We start from the raw sequence: 13,117 nt of genomic DNA on the forward strand, positions 1-13,117 counted from the left end.
ACAGATTTGAAAATAAGGGACCTGCAGCCTTGAAAATAAGGGACCTGCAGCCAAAATAAGGGACCTGCAGCCTCACCTGTTCTGGGCACTCCAGTCTTCCTGTCCTCCTGCAGTCTGGTCAAACTCATGCTGGTAGCTTTGAGAACACTGTCCAACCAACTTTGTAACCAGAGGTTCAACTGAATAGAATCTGAATCACATGCACCACAAGGCCTATGCAGCCTCAACTTAAGATGGCTCCCCGGCCTGGCTTTGCACTGCAAAGTTTGCAGCAGCACATGCAACAAAATGGCGTCCAGCATTCAAAAACCTCCTCAGCTTGCATTAACTAGCCACACACAAGGCATGCAAGCTCCACCCCCCAGTCGTTCCTAGACTTCTTATTGGGTGAGCAACACAGCCAAGCAACACAGTTGGAGCCTCCCTCCTCCCTGGCCGGCAGGGAGGGAGGGAGAGGAGCTGCTTCCTTTGAAATTTAAGGGACATCATTTAAGGGACATCCATCAATAAGGGACAGCAGCGGGACATGGCGCTGGAATAAGGGACTGTCCCTTCAAATAAGGGACACTTGTCAGCTATGATTTCATGTGCTTACAAAGGCTCATAAAATCACTATTTAAGGAGGACAATCCCATTCCTTCCCTTCCCCCTCCACCCTGCCCCAATTTCAGATCACAGGTGCTCTTGAGGAATAAATCACCTATTACTTGGCATAAATAAATAAGTACAAGAAATGTTATTAGAAAGGGATAGTAGCCAACCTGTTTGCCCTCTTGATGTTAGACTCCAGAGGTCCCCCTCTTTTAAAAAATGAAATATCTAAGAGCAAGCCTTTGACCCGGGGTCCAAATCCCCCTGGGCTACAAAGGCACTTCTTTTTCGCCTTTTGGGCCTCCTTGCTCATCCTTCCTTCCCTGCCTGGAGTGCGGAACCAAACAAGATGGCCAAACCTTCTCTTCTCTTATGCCTCCATTCCCAGCCCACCTGTGAAGGAGGGCATTGGCTCAGAGGTCAACTCCAGGGAGAGCCGCCTGCCTTGCGCACAGCCTCAGGCAGCAACATCCACAGTGGGGGTAGCAGATCCCAATGGAGAGTCACAGAATCCTCCATCTTGTTCCTGATGTAATCTTTCCTCGCCTCTTTTTGCTCGGCAGGGAGGGGGGCGCCATTTTGTGGTTCTCCTCAGGTGACAAAATATATTGGGCCAGCGCTGCTGCTGCTGCTGCTGCTGCTCCCTTGGCCTGGGCCTACTCCGCCTCCCGAGGCCTCTCGGCTTCCCGCCATTCCGCGCTGCTGAGGCGCCCCGGCAGCCGGGCTGAAGGGCCAGACGCCTCCTCGAAGGCCTGCTGCGCCCCCCTGAGGGAGGCGGTGGCCATTTTGAGGAGGCGGGGGGGGGGGCTCGTTTCGATTTTGAAGTTCTTCTGGTGACCTTTGCCAGGCGCCCCTCTTCCTCAACTTCCTCTATCGGGAGAAGGCCTTCTGAAGGAAGCTTGAGCGGGCTGCCCACGAGAAACACCGCCAGCGTCTCCCTCGCCCGTGGGGCAGCAAGAGGCTCGGCTGGGCTTCCCCCCCCCCCATGGCCCGGGGTGGGAGGGGGCGCTGCGCGAGATGGGCGGAAAGTTCGGCGAAAGGAGCGAAGTCAAGGCGGGCTGCAGCGGGGAGCAGGTTCGCGGCTTTCCTTCCTCTTGCCCCGCGAAATAAGCGAGGCGCCGTGGCGAACAAGCACCGCTTGGCATCGCCCCGTCCAAGGCTGACCCTGGAGCTCCGGCGGCGAAGCGGCTGCGGAGAGGGACCTCCCTGGGGCGCCCCCTCGACGCCGCCCTTCTCCCGAGAGCGGCAAAGGGCAAGAGGAAGGAGGCATCGGGCGAACCTTCGCCACTAAACACTCGAAAGCATCCTTGGAAAAGCGTTTCTGGGGCTGCTCGGATGAGCCGCAGCACAGCGGGACTTTTCTCCCGAGGGCGCTTGCTCGAAACTCCGAAGGATGCTTGCAAAACTAATCCAACTCGCTGGCTGCCATGAGCGGTTCGTAATTTCTCCTTTGCCTGAAAACACCCGCACTCTGGTCTGAAAGATGCCGCCGCCGCCGCCGCCCCCCCAGCCCGCCCCTCCATTCACTGCCTTAATGCGTGACTCCCAGGTTGAGCCGTGGCAAGGAAGAGGCGCGTCAGTGCTGAGGCTGTGGCAGCCTTGTAACCTACCTATTAAGCTTTTTAAAATCTGGACGCTTTATCAAAAGGTAATCTCTGAACAATAAATAATTACGGAGTCAATTCAGTCCCACCAGTTTAAGGATTATTAACTTTGATTGGCTTTTGCTATTTTAAAAACAGACAAACCATGAATCGAAAAGCAGGAATTTTTACTAGGAAATAAGGCTGCAATCCTATGCATATGCGGTTAGAAAGAAGCCTCCTTAAACCGCATGGGACTTACTTCCTAGGAAATGTAGATAGGGTTACGGTACGAAATGAATGTAAAATGAAAACAGAAATGAATAAAGTGTATCTGAATTTGAAAATACTTTTATTTGAATAGTAAATAGTTAGACAGTTAAAACAGTTCTATTGAAGCGTTCTATAAATAGCTAACAGTTAAGAAAATAATTGTGTAGAAAAGAGATTGCATCTAAAAGGAAGCTGAGCTATCCGCGAGCCCTCGAAGCAAGAAGAGAAGGGTTACAGTTGTATGTTTATTCTAGGTATAAAAATTAAACCCTTTTCAACAGATCCCTTTAAAAAAGACTTAAAAATGCACAGTGAAATGGCAGGAGGGGGCGAATTGGAGGAGGTGGTGGGAGAGAGGCAAAGCACGTCAGAAATAAACACCATAATTAATAATAAATAACGAATAAATAACAATTACGCATAAATCAACATATACAGATAAGCGTCAACATAGAGATCTACTTCGAAAAGGAACAAACATAAAAAGATTGGCATGTCATTGTATTAAGGCAGCTTCTACAACATTTTTTTGGAGACAAACAACGATTAAAGTCAAGGCATTTGTGGCTATACTAACCAAAGTTATATCTTTAAGCAGATTGATTTTGTTCACATCGAAAATTTAAAAAAAGAGAAGAAAACACACAGCGAAAAGGTAAAGCCAGATCCCAGCGGTTCACAAGCCATAATAAAGCTAATCAAGTGGGGAAAAGGTTCAGTTCACAGCCTGTGAAGTGTAAAGGCATCCATCATTTCTCAAGATTGACTTCGGGTGGGGGGGGGGAGAGAAAAGGGGAATCTTAAGTTTAAGCCAACCCTGAAGCTCTGGCCCCAGAGCAGCCCCCGCGAGTGCAGTGGGGGCGTAGAGGAGGGAGCTGCTCCGGGGCCAGCGCTCCAGGGGAGCGGCGAAGAGAAGCCGGACCCACCGTCGCAGAGATGCTCCGGCGGTTCTGCGAGACGGTGCGCGCTGCCCCGGGGCCGGCGTCGAAGTCCCGCGGTTGCCCTGCAGGCCCTCCGGGGCTGGACTGCGGGGGAAGGCACGGCTGGGCTCCCTCTAGCAGGCCGGGCGCACGGGCACCTGCAGCAAGATGACCTGGCGGTTCTCCGACGGGTGGCACTTGTTGATGTGGCGGGTCAGGCCCGGCGAGCTGTAGAAGGTGGCCGGGCAGTACTTGCAGGGAAAGGCCTGGGCGGCGTGGAGCAGGCGCAGGTGGCGCTCCTGGGCGCTCTTGCCGGCGAAGGGCTCGCCGCACACGGGGCACGGGTGGCACTCCCCGGGCAAGCTCAGCGGACTGGGGCGGGCGCCCGCCTCCTCGGGGCCGCAGGCGTCCGGGGGCTCCCGCGCCGAGGCCGGCCCGTCCAGCGGCTCGTGGTGCAGGGGCAGGTGCTTGCGCAGGGCGCTCTGGCGGCGGAAGCGCTTGGCACAGCGCGGGCACGCGAACTCCTCGGCGCCGGCGCCGCCGTCGGGCTCTCCTCCGCTGCCGGGGCTCGGCGTGTCCCTCTCGCTGCCGCTGCCGCCTCCCTTGGCGGGGGGCTCGTCGGCCGCAGCCTTGGGCTTGGCGGCGCTGGGAGGCCGCGGCTTGTGCCAGCGGCGGTGCGAGGCCAGGTTGGCCGGGCAGCTGAAGAGCTTGTCGCACTCGGGGCAGCGGTACTCGACGCGCACGATGCGCGAGCACTTGTGCTGCGCCAGGGCCAGCGGGTCGGGGTAGCGCTCCTTGCACAGCTGGCAGATGAACTCGCCCAGCGGCTGCGCGCCGCCCGCGCGCGATCCTCCGCCGGCGCCCGCCTGGTGCTGCTGCTGCTGCGGAGCCGTCGAGGCGGGCTCGGGGGGGCCCTCTTTGATGCGCAGCCCCAGCACCGGCGACGTCGTCACCTCATCCTCGAAGTGCAGCTTGCGCGCCGCCTTGGCCTTCCGGCCCTGAGGCCGCTTGGACGCGCCGGGGCTCGGCCCATGGCTGCGCTGCGGGGCCACCGCCGGAGCCGGGGAGGGCGGCGGCGGCGGCGGGGCGGCGGCGATGGCCGCGACCGCCCAGAGCTTGAGCTGGGCCCCGGGGCCCAGGAGCAGAGGCTCGGGCGCCGGGAAGGACTCGGCCGAGAGCGGCGAGCCCAGGTGCAGGCTGCGCTCCTCGCTGACGGCCCGCGCGGGGCTGCGCAGGGGCTGCGGGGCCGGGGCTGCGGCGGGGCCGTCGGGCGTCCCGAAGTGCGGCGCGGCCGCGGGCGCCAGCAGAAGAGGCGCCTCGGCGGGTTGCGAGGCCGAGAGCGGAGCGGGGATCGGCGGGGGCGCCGGGAGCTGCGCCGGGTCGCCTCCCTGGGCGGCCGCCGAGGCCGGGCAGCAGCAGCGGGTCCGGTAGGAGATGGGCGTGGGTCTGCGGCTCCTCTTCACCAGGAAACCGCGGGGCATCCTCGGGCGGCTCCGGGAGGTGCCAAGGCGCCTGCCCGCCTCAGCCCGGGAGCGGCGGCGCCCCAATCCGGGTCTCCTCCCGCTCGTCGCCCGTCCTCCCTCCGCAGGCTCGCCTCGCCCGCGCCGCCTTCCCGCCTTCCTCGCTCGCTCGCCCCCACCAGCGCGGCTCCTCCGCGCCGCCGCCGCCTCCTCCTGGCCGCGCTGCCCCCCCAGTCGCCCGGCCTGGCCGCCCGCTTTTTAAGGGGGGAGGCCAGCATTGTTCGTGCCTCCTGCTCCGCCCGGAGCCAATCAGCGCTTCCCGCGGCTGCTCCCTGGGCTTTGAGGCGGCGCGCTGGGCGGGCGGCGGGCGGGCGCCTGGCGGAGGTGGAGGGCAGCAGATGTACCTGCGGGCTGGGCCGCTTCCCTGCCTTTCTTCCTTTCTTCCTTTCTTCCCTCTCCGGCGCCCCCTCCCCTCCCCTCCCCCCCCCCGGCACACGCCCAGCTCCGCCTCCCGTCACGGTCTGCTGCTCCTCTATGGGCAGGCGCACGTGCCGGGCCTTTGTGTCTCCCGGGCGGGGGGCGCCGGAGCGAAAGAGCCATCAGCATGACAATGCCGCCCCCTCGGGGGAGCGGGGGGGGGAGAGGGAAGCGCAGCTCCGGGAGCGGAATGGCAACAAAGGGGAAGAATGGAGCCGAAATATGTCAAGGAGAGTGTTTAAAATGCAGGCGAGGGAGCGGCGAAAATTGAGGAGGAGGAGGGGGGGGGCTGATTGTTTCGGGGGCTTCGGAGAAGGAGAATCCCGCGGAAAGATGCGCCGAGAGAGGGGGGGGGCCCGAGGCGAAGGCGCCGAGCAGCAGCAGCCCGGAGAGGGACCAAGGTGCGCAGGCGCGCGCGCCTTCTTGCTTCGGGCTGCCGGGCTCTTTCTTTGTCCGCGGCCGAAAGCAGGTCAGCGCCGCGCTGGGCCTCCTCCTCCTCTCGGCCTGCTCCCTCGCCTTCATCCTCTCGGCGCCTCGCCCCCGGGCAAGGGGCGAGGGCAACCAGGAGATGGGCGGGCGCCTTGCACTGGCCCAAAGAGCTCAGGGGAAGCGGCCACACCGCGCGCAACAGGGAGTCGCTCGCCCGAGGGGAGCAGGCCTCTTTGGCGCGCGTCTTCCCACGTCGAAGGCTGGGATCTGGAACGCGCTTACTGGGGAGTTTGCCCCACTGAACACCGTGGGGCTAACTTCTTAGTAACCAGGGCTTTTTTCTGAGGGGGACGCATACCCCTAAACATTTTGTGAATCTGTATTTTTGTCCGGATCTGCACTATCAAATGGTGATTTTCTTGAGTCAAAATGAGAGTATGTACCCCTAAACATTTTTAAAGGGGGGAAAAACACTGTTAGTAACTATGCATAGGATTAGGCTGCAAGGGGTGAATGCACATCAGAATTTTAGGGTAGGCCAATACCTGACAGCTGCCAAGCGCAAAAAAGCCTTTATTTAATAATAGGATGTGATGGGGGGCATTTTTTCTTCCCCGTTCCCAGTTCCTCAAGATGTTTATGGTAAAGGATCCTGCAAGGGAGGTCCCGTGCTTAACAGATTTCTTTCCACACCAGGAGCTAGAGGTGACACTTGCTCGCCAGTATTGCAATGCGCACTCAGACGCGCAAAGCGATCCATATTCCCGCCTAAGCAGCAGCAGCCTGAAGTGGCCGCAGTGCGCTTTTTTGTTCTTCTTCGATCAGAGGTTTTCCTGCCTGGCACAAGTGAGCACCTGCAACAAATTTCATTCTCTTGGCGAAACTCGCGCTCTTCCACACTACAGGCCTAACCCGGCAAGAAGGTCTCCTCCGCAAACCTCGGCTTCGTGTCGAAGGAGCTCATGCAGAAGAATCCAACTCCTCCTGCTCCTCCTGGATTATGCCCAGCGCGTTTGGGTTTCGGGCATCAGCTGGTTCTAAACCCAGCTAATTTGGTTTAAGTAGGCTCCTGGTGGACGGGCCCTTCTGACACAGTTTCTTCAAAGTTGATGAAGGCGCCCTCGGTGGCTCTGGCAGGGAGCGAGCGAAAGACAGGGAGAGGATGGGGCCGGAGGAGGCTCATACATTTTAATCCAGCCCGTGCACTTTGCTGTTTGACATCTGATGCTAAATCAAGGGGTCTAATCAAGTAGCCAAAAGGGGCGAAAGAAAAGAGTCTGCCTGTCTCCCTGTGCCTCTCCTCTCCCCCCGCCCCTGCCTCCCTGTCACCTTTGTCAAGGAAATTAACCTCTTGCTATTGAAAGGGAACCGCGGCCAATCTGGAAGAGCAAGAGGCACGTGTTGCTGGGGGGCCCACCATGGAGGGGGGAGAAGGGGAGAGGGGAGCTGTGCCCTCCCTCTCCAGACAAGACAACGCCTGCAGAAGCTATCGAGATGCTTCCTTCCGTTGACGCAGCAGCAAAGTCATAGCTGATCCTGCCTGGGGGGTGGAACTGGGGCTCCGCCAATCCTGATCAACAGGCCAAGGAAGCAGCCGGGACCGAGGACTCAACTTTCTCCAGCTTTCTCTCAATAGCTCCTTAAAACAGAGGAAAGATCGAGGGGGGAGTCTTCCTGGCCCTCCTGCCGGTGTGTTCGCAGCTCGCAGCATCCCGAGCCCAGAGCTGTTTTTCTCCCTGGTGCTGAAGTTAGCAAGAACACCAATGTGCTTTGGTTTGACAGAGCCGCCGACAGGCAAGGAGACGGGGCTTTCCCCCCATCCCACAGAAAACGTAACACTGGTCTGTGCCTCCTGGTTTATCCTGTAGCAGTGGTAACAGCAAGATGGGGGGGGGGCTTTGAAACCTCTCAGTTGTTAGCGAATTTCAGTCTTTTCGAGCTCCTTTTAATAAAAATCGAACCCGCAGGAACAGAACACACTCCAGCCGGACCTTCTTTTGCACAAACCCAGTCAAGATGACCGGAACAGTTTGTGCACTCCGTTCATTTCCGCGGAGTTTACCCAGAACTTGTTCTCCCTGGATTTGTGCCTGTGGTTTTAGTAGCTGATTAAAAGGAATGAAAGATGGGAAAGCGGATCTTTCAGGTCTTCGTTTGCTGCGTCAGCAGGAATCAGAGGTCGCTGAATTCGGAGTCCCCAATAAATTCAGGCGCAGAGGACAGTGAATCGTGATTCTGATGTGGAGTCCATATATATTCTCCCAACATGTTCCCTTCCATTGCCTTCCCCCTGCATATTATTCCCTCTAATTTGAATATGACGGATCAGCAACCTAGTTCGGATTAAGGAGCCCTCTGGAATGCCCACCGCACAACGCTGTTCTTGCCCCACTTATAATTCTATGCCCGTGGCCTCTTCTACCGTTTTCAGCTATATTTAAAAATAACATAAAAACACGATCCTTTTAAATAGTGTAGACTGCAGATAAGAGGGCTAAAGCATTAGGGTGCTGTTGTTTTTTAAGCCCCTCATCTTTCTAAATGTAGAAGAAGGGGGGGAAACGCCACCCCACATAAAACACAAGGAATTCATCTTTGGAGGCAGCAGGTTCAAACAGCGAGTGCCATGTATTTACCAAAGGGAATCTATTGAAAGCTATTGAGGCGCTTGGATTCAAAAGACCCTTTTCTTTTTGTGTAGTGGTCGTGCTGCTGATTCTCCCCTCCAACCCGCTCCACGTGGCCAGCTGAAATTGGGGGGATGGCGGGGCTCGCTGCTTTTCAGTCGCATACAGTAAAAATGCATTAACACTTGAAACTGGTACAAGGACTCGAAACGCATTTTCGCAACAACAGGGGAAGGAAGAAAGCACGCTCCCGAGCACCCTCTTGCAGAGCAGGTGCAAGCAGTGGCGGCCTCAATTTGCAACTAGCTGAAGCAGGCGGGTGGGGGTTAGGGGCGCGTGGCGGGGGCACCTGGAGCGGTTCCTGCTCTGCAGAAGCCCCGTTTCCTCCTGCTTGCCCCGCTTTTCCTGATCAAACAGAAGGAGCAGAGGCGCTTCAGAATCAATGCCCTTGTTAATTGCCGCGGTGGGAAACAGTGGGCCGAAGTCCAGTGACTCCGTTTGCGCAGAGCGAGGAAGCTGCTGCTCCCCTAACCTGCCCAAAAGATATTTGGGATGCAGAGAGCATCTCTCTTCCATCCCTTAACGCTAATCCTGTAACCTCGAGAATAGCAAAGAGTGGATCCAACCCAAATTACAAACTGGTCAGCTCCAAGGGGAAAGCTTTCAGCACGCCCCATCTAAATCGAGAGGATATTAAAGTCCTTAAACTTCGGCGCTGGGTCGTGGCAGCCTAAGAGCCGGGAAGGAAATAATAGTTGGAGGCTGCGCTTCGTGACCCTCTTAAAGCCTAGGCGACAGCTTCTGAATAAAGGGGGGGGGGTCGTGGAGTATGATTTGAGTGTTCACGTTTTTAAAAAAACCAACAGGAACTATGCCACAATGAGGGAAAGTTTTAAAAGCAGACAAAGTCTAGCCTCGCTCCAGTGCCGGGGTTCCCTAGAGGAGGGGGCGCCTCTGAGAATATGGAAGGATTTGCGCAAAGAGCTGCTTCCCTCCATATACATACTGATTTGAGGGGTCCGACGTTGACAAGGTCTACTTTAAGTCAGCTCCGGGTTATTAGGACCAAATACTTTTAAAGAAATAAAAACTTATATTTACACAGCTCCTGAGTACTGCAAAGTGTGCATTTCGTGCGGAGCAAATGGGATTCTTGTGCCGCGAGGAGATAAAGGCTGTGGCCACGAGGGAATAGCCAAGCCCTTCCTCCGATGGTCAGCCACTACTTTTTATCAATAAAAAGCTAGACTCGGGCTTTGACAGCTGAAGAAAGAGGCAGGAAAGCCTGCTGGCAGTATTCGACCCAATTGCTCAGCCAGACATCAGCGCTCAGCTCCTGCCTTTCCAGTGTTCCGGGCCGAAGTGTGCAGAGGCGCTAGGATCCCAGACGAGCAGAAGGCACAGAACTAGGAGGCGTTTTTCTTAACGCAGCACTGTTAATATTGTCAAGCATATTAGGCTGCCCGAGCTTCGCTTCTGCGCGTTCTGCACTGATTCGCCATATCCTTCCCAGGGCAGCTTTCCCCAGTCCGGCGCCTTCCAGGTTATTGGACTCCAGCTCCCATCAGCCCCAGGCAAAGAGGCCTATGCTCGGGGATTATGGGAGTCGTATTCCCATAAACGTAGCTTATATCATTTGAATTCTATAAACGTTTAATTGTTTTTTAAAAACGATTATTTCCCCTTCCCACCCTTTTATGTTTTTAGCTGTTCCTATTCTTTCCTCGAGTCTCTTTTTAGAGAAAAGGGTAGGGTACAAATAAGACAATGAAAAGAGTCCAAGGCCACAAGGAGGGCACCTGCTCGGGAGAGACTCCTGTGGGGAAGGGGGGCTACCTCTCCACACAGGTTACAGGCTCAGAGACCTGGCTGTAGCCCCGAAAGCCTAGTGGAGGTCCCACTGTCCCTGCGGGTTTTTCCAGGTGCCCAGCTGCATGCACAACAGATCAACCTCCCATTGAGAAAGGAATGGCTTCTGGTTGGATATGAGGCCTAGGAAGCTCAAAGCCGGAAGCCAGGCCTGGCTGCACCTGGGACTGGGCACAGTTGCTGCTGCTTGAGGCAGGTCCTTCTTCCTTGCCATCAACCTCACATTTCCCTCTACCAGCCCGAGCGAGGGCTGCCCTGTCCTTCAGCTAAGAAAGAGGGGGATGAGGACCCAAGGGAAAACCACCCAGAACTGGCCCAAGACATTTTTGGCACCCAAAGGACTCCATAATTCGCTCCAACCATCAGATATAGCAGTGTAAGAATACTTTTAAACATAGTAGCCTCTAAACAAATGGTCATGAGGCACAGAAAGACTGCTTTCTTGCATGGAGAATTTTTTGAGGAAATATACATAAAGCATATACATGCGGCACATTTAGTGTGCAAGCTGCAAAAAGGACTTTATGGACTTAAAACAGGCTGCTAGAGCCTGGAATCAGAAGCTACATAAAATGCTAACACAACTTGGGCACAAGCAAAAGCACACAGACAAATGCTTGTACTCCAAGCCTAACAATGGACAATTTTCTTATATTCTTGCCGTCGCTGATGATTTGACCATTGCCATAGTAAATGAGAGAGACTACACACAGGTTGTGAAGCATTTAAGCAAAGATGTAGAAGTCAAGGAACTGGGAAAGATCCAGTACTAACTTGGAATTCAAGTGGAAAGAGAAGGCGGTTAATTTCTTCTTAGCCAAAAGCAAAAGATTTCAGAACTGATCCAAAGCATGCAGATGCAAAAAGAGTACCCAGTTGCCACACCCATGACTACCGACTTTTTAAGGAATCAAGATGATTCAAAGCAGTTGCCAGACAACATTGAGTACAGATTGGAAAGCTTTTGTATCTTGTTACTAATACATGTATACCTGACTTAGCCAGTGCTGTGGGAATTCTAAGTAGAAAGTTAAATGCTCCCACTGAATATGACTGGGTGGGTGTGAAAAGGGTGGTTTGGTACTTATGGGGTACAATAAACTGTAAATTAAGATTACCAGCTGTTAGTAATCCTAAAATGATTGGTTTTACTGATGCAGATTGGGCTGCATGTATGACTGATTATAAATCCACAGGTGGATATGTATTTATGTTTGGAAATGGTCCTATTTTATAGGGCAGTTATATACAGAATTGCACAGCTTCCACAGACTCTTAATATATTCCACAGTCATAATACATTGCAGCCACAAAAGCATGCAGGTAGATGGCCTGGCTCAATAAACTAACCAAGGACTTTAGGTTGGTGAGAAAGGGGCCTGTTAGTCTGATGGAGGGCAACCAGAGTTACCTAAAGCTCTTCCAGAGTGAGAAATTTCACGCAAGGACAATGTATCTGAGGCCATTCAAGAGGGACTTGTGGAACTATCTTATTGCCATACCAAGGAGATTGATTGCAGACATCATGACGAAGCCCCTAGCAACGGAGTTTCCAGAACCTTCGTGTCAAGTTGGGACTCTGGGTGCTTGAATAAAATTTATTTATATAAATGTATGTTGTATTGCCTGAGAAGGGCTTTGTGGGAACAGTCAAGTACAACACTTTCCTGTTGCCTAGAGTGGACACACAGGGGAATGTGGCTCGAGGGGAAGGACTTCCTGTCATACCTGCTCTGGAGCTTCTTCCCCTGTGCATGACCAAGTAGATGGGTGTGACCCAAGATGACCAGATAAAAGGACTGGCCACACAACTATCTCTCTCTTGGACTCTTACTCTCAGTGCTGCTCCCCCCCCTCAAAAAATGTTTAGGGGTACTCTCATTTTGACTCAAGAAAATCACCATTTTATAGTTCAAATTGGGAAAAATACAGTAAGTGGACAAAAGTACAAAGATTCACAAATGTTTAGGGGTGTGTGTACCCCTGCGTCCCTCCATAAAAAAAGGCACTGCTCTCACTCTTGGACTCTCGCTCTCCATGGCTCAACACAGCTTCCCACAGGATGGAGCCCACAGGCAGAAAGTCTGAGGTGTAGCTCAGGCTTCTTTTCACTGTAACCACAGGATAAAGCCTGCCTTCAGATTACTGCTGTGAACTGAATGCGAGTAAAACTTTGTTCTTACTTTTAAAGAAAACTGTGTTGTGTTGTTATTATTTTAAGAGGGAAATAAAGGGGAAACTTACCAGGAACAAGGCACACTGGATAGCTTAATTAAAGGATTCTAACGAATCATCAACTTGCTTCCAATAAGTTGCAAAGGGAGTGTGCTCTGCTGCTTACTCACTAGCGTGAGTGAGGAGGGATAATATCAAAACAATATACCCTCTCCTACCTTCCTTAACATTCCCACAATGGAGGGGGAGCCTTGAAAAGATGTCCAAGAACTGTAAGAACCAGGCTGGCAGGGGTGCTGACAAATGCCTCCTCCTGCCTGCCTCCCTGGCAATAAAAAATGGCTCCAGGGCAAGTTCAAAGTGCCTCAGGAGGGCAACAAAGATGGGATGCCTCTTCCAGGACCAGGCAGGAAACATTGCGCAGAGGCAGAAGGGAGCAGGCCGAGGGGGTGTTTGCCACCTCTAGGGTGGTTGTTTTCACCTCTGCTGCCCCACGTCCAGCCCCAGGAACCTTCAGAAGGGAGGTGCTGCCACAGACATTATGTGGATGTGTGAAGAGAGTGAACGTTTATGAGTCACAGGTGAGGAGAGCATGTATGAACTTTACAGTGCTTAGTTTATTTTTTTGCTGTTTTGCTAATGTTGTTTTTTAGGTTATAAATACTGTATTGATGTGCTAATCACGTACTATGACTACTGCTTTAATTGTGATG

The 13,117-nt window shown here is 54.1% G+C and overlaps 1 protein-coding gene across 1 annotated transcript; it reads right to left on the bottom strand.

Annotated features, from left to right (window-relative positions):
* Positions 1–3,394: 3,394 nt before the first annotated feature.
* INSM1 (INSM transcriptional repressor 1) lies at positions 3,395–5,290 on the bottom strand. The gene has a single exon (XM_081205347.1). The coding sequence runs from the start codon at positions 4,846–4,848 to the stop codon at positions 3,502–3,504; it is 1,347 nt and encodes a 448-aa protein (XP_081061473.1). The 5' UTR covers positions 4,849–5,290; the 3' UTR covers positions 3,395–3,501.
* Between the last annotated feature and the right edge of the window lie 7,827 nt (positions 5,291–13,117).

This window comes from Podarcis bocagei (genome assembly GCF_964188305.1).
Source record: "Podarcis bocagei genome assembly, chromosome: 8".
NCBI classification, from domain to species: domain Eukaryota; kingdom Metazoa; phylum Chordata; class Lepidosauria; order Squamata; family Lacertidae; genus Podarcis; species Podarcis bocagei.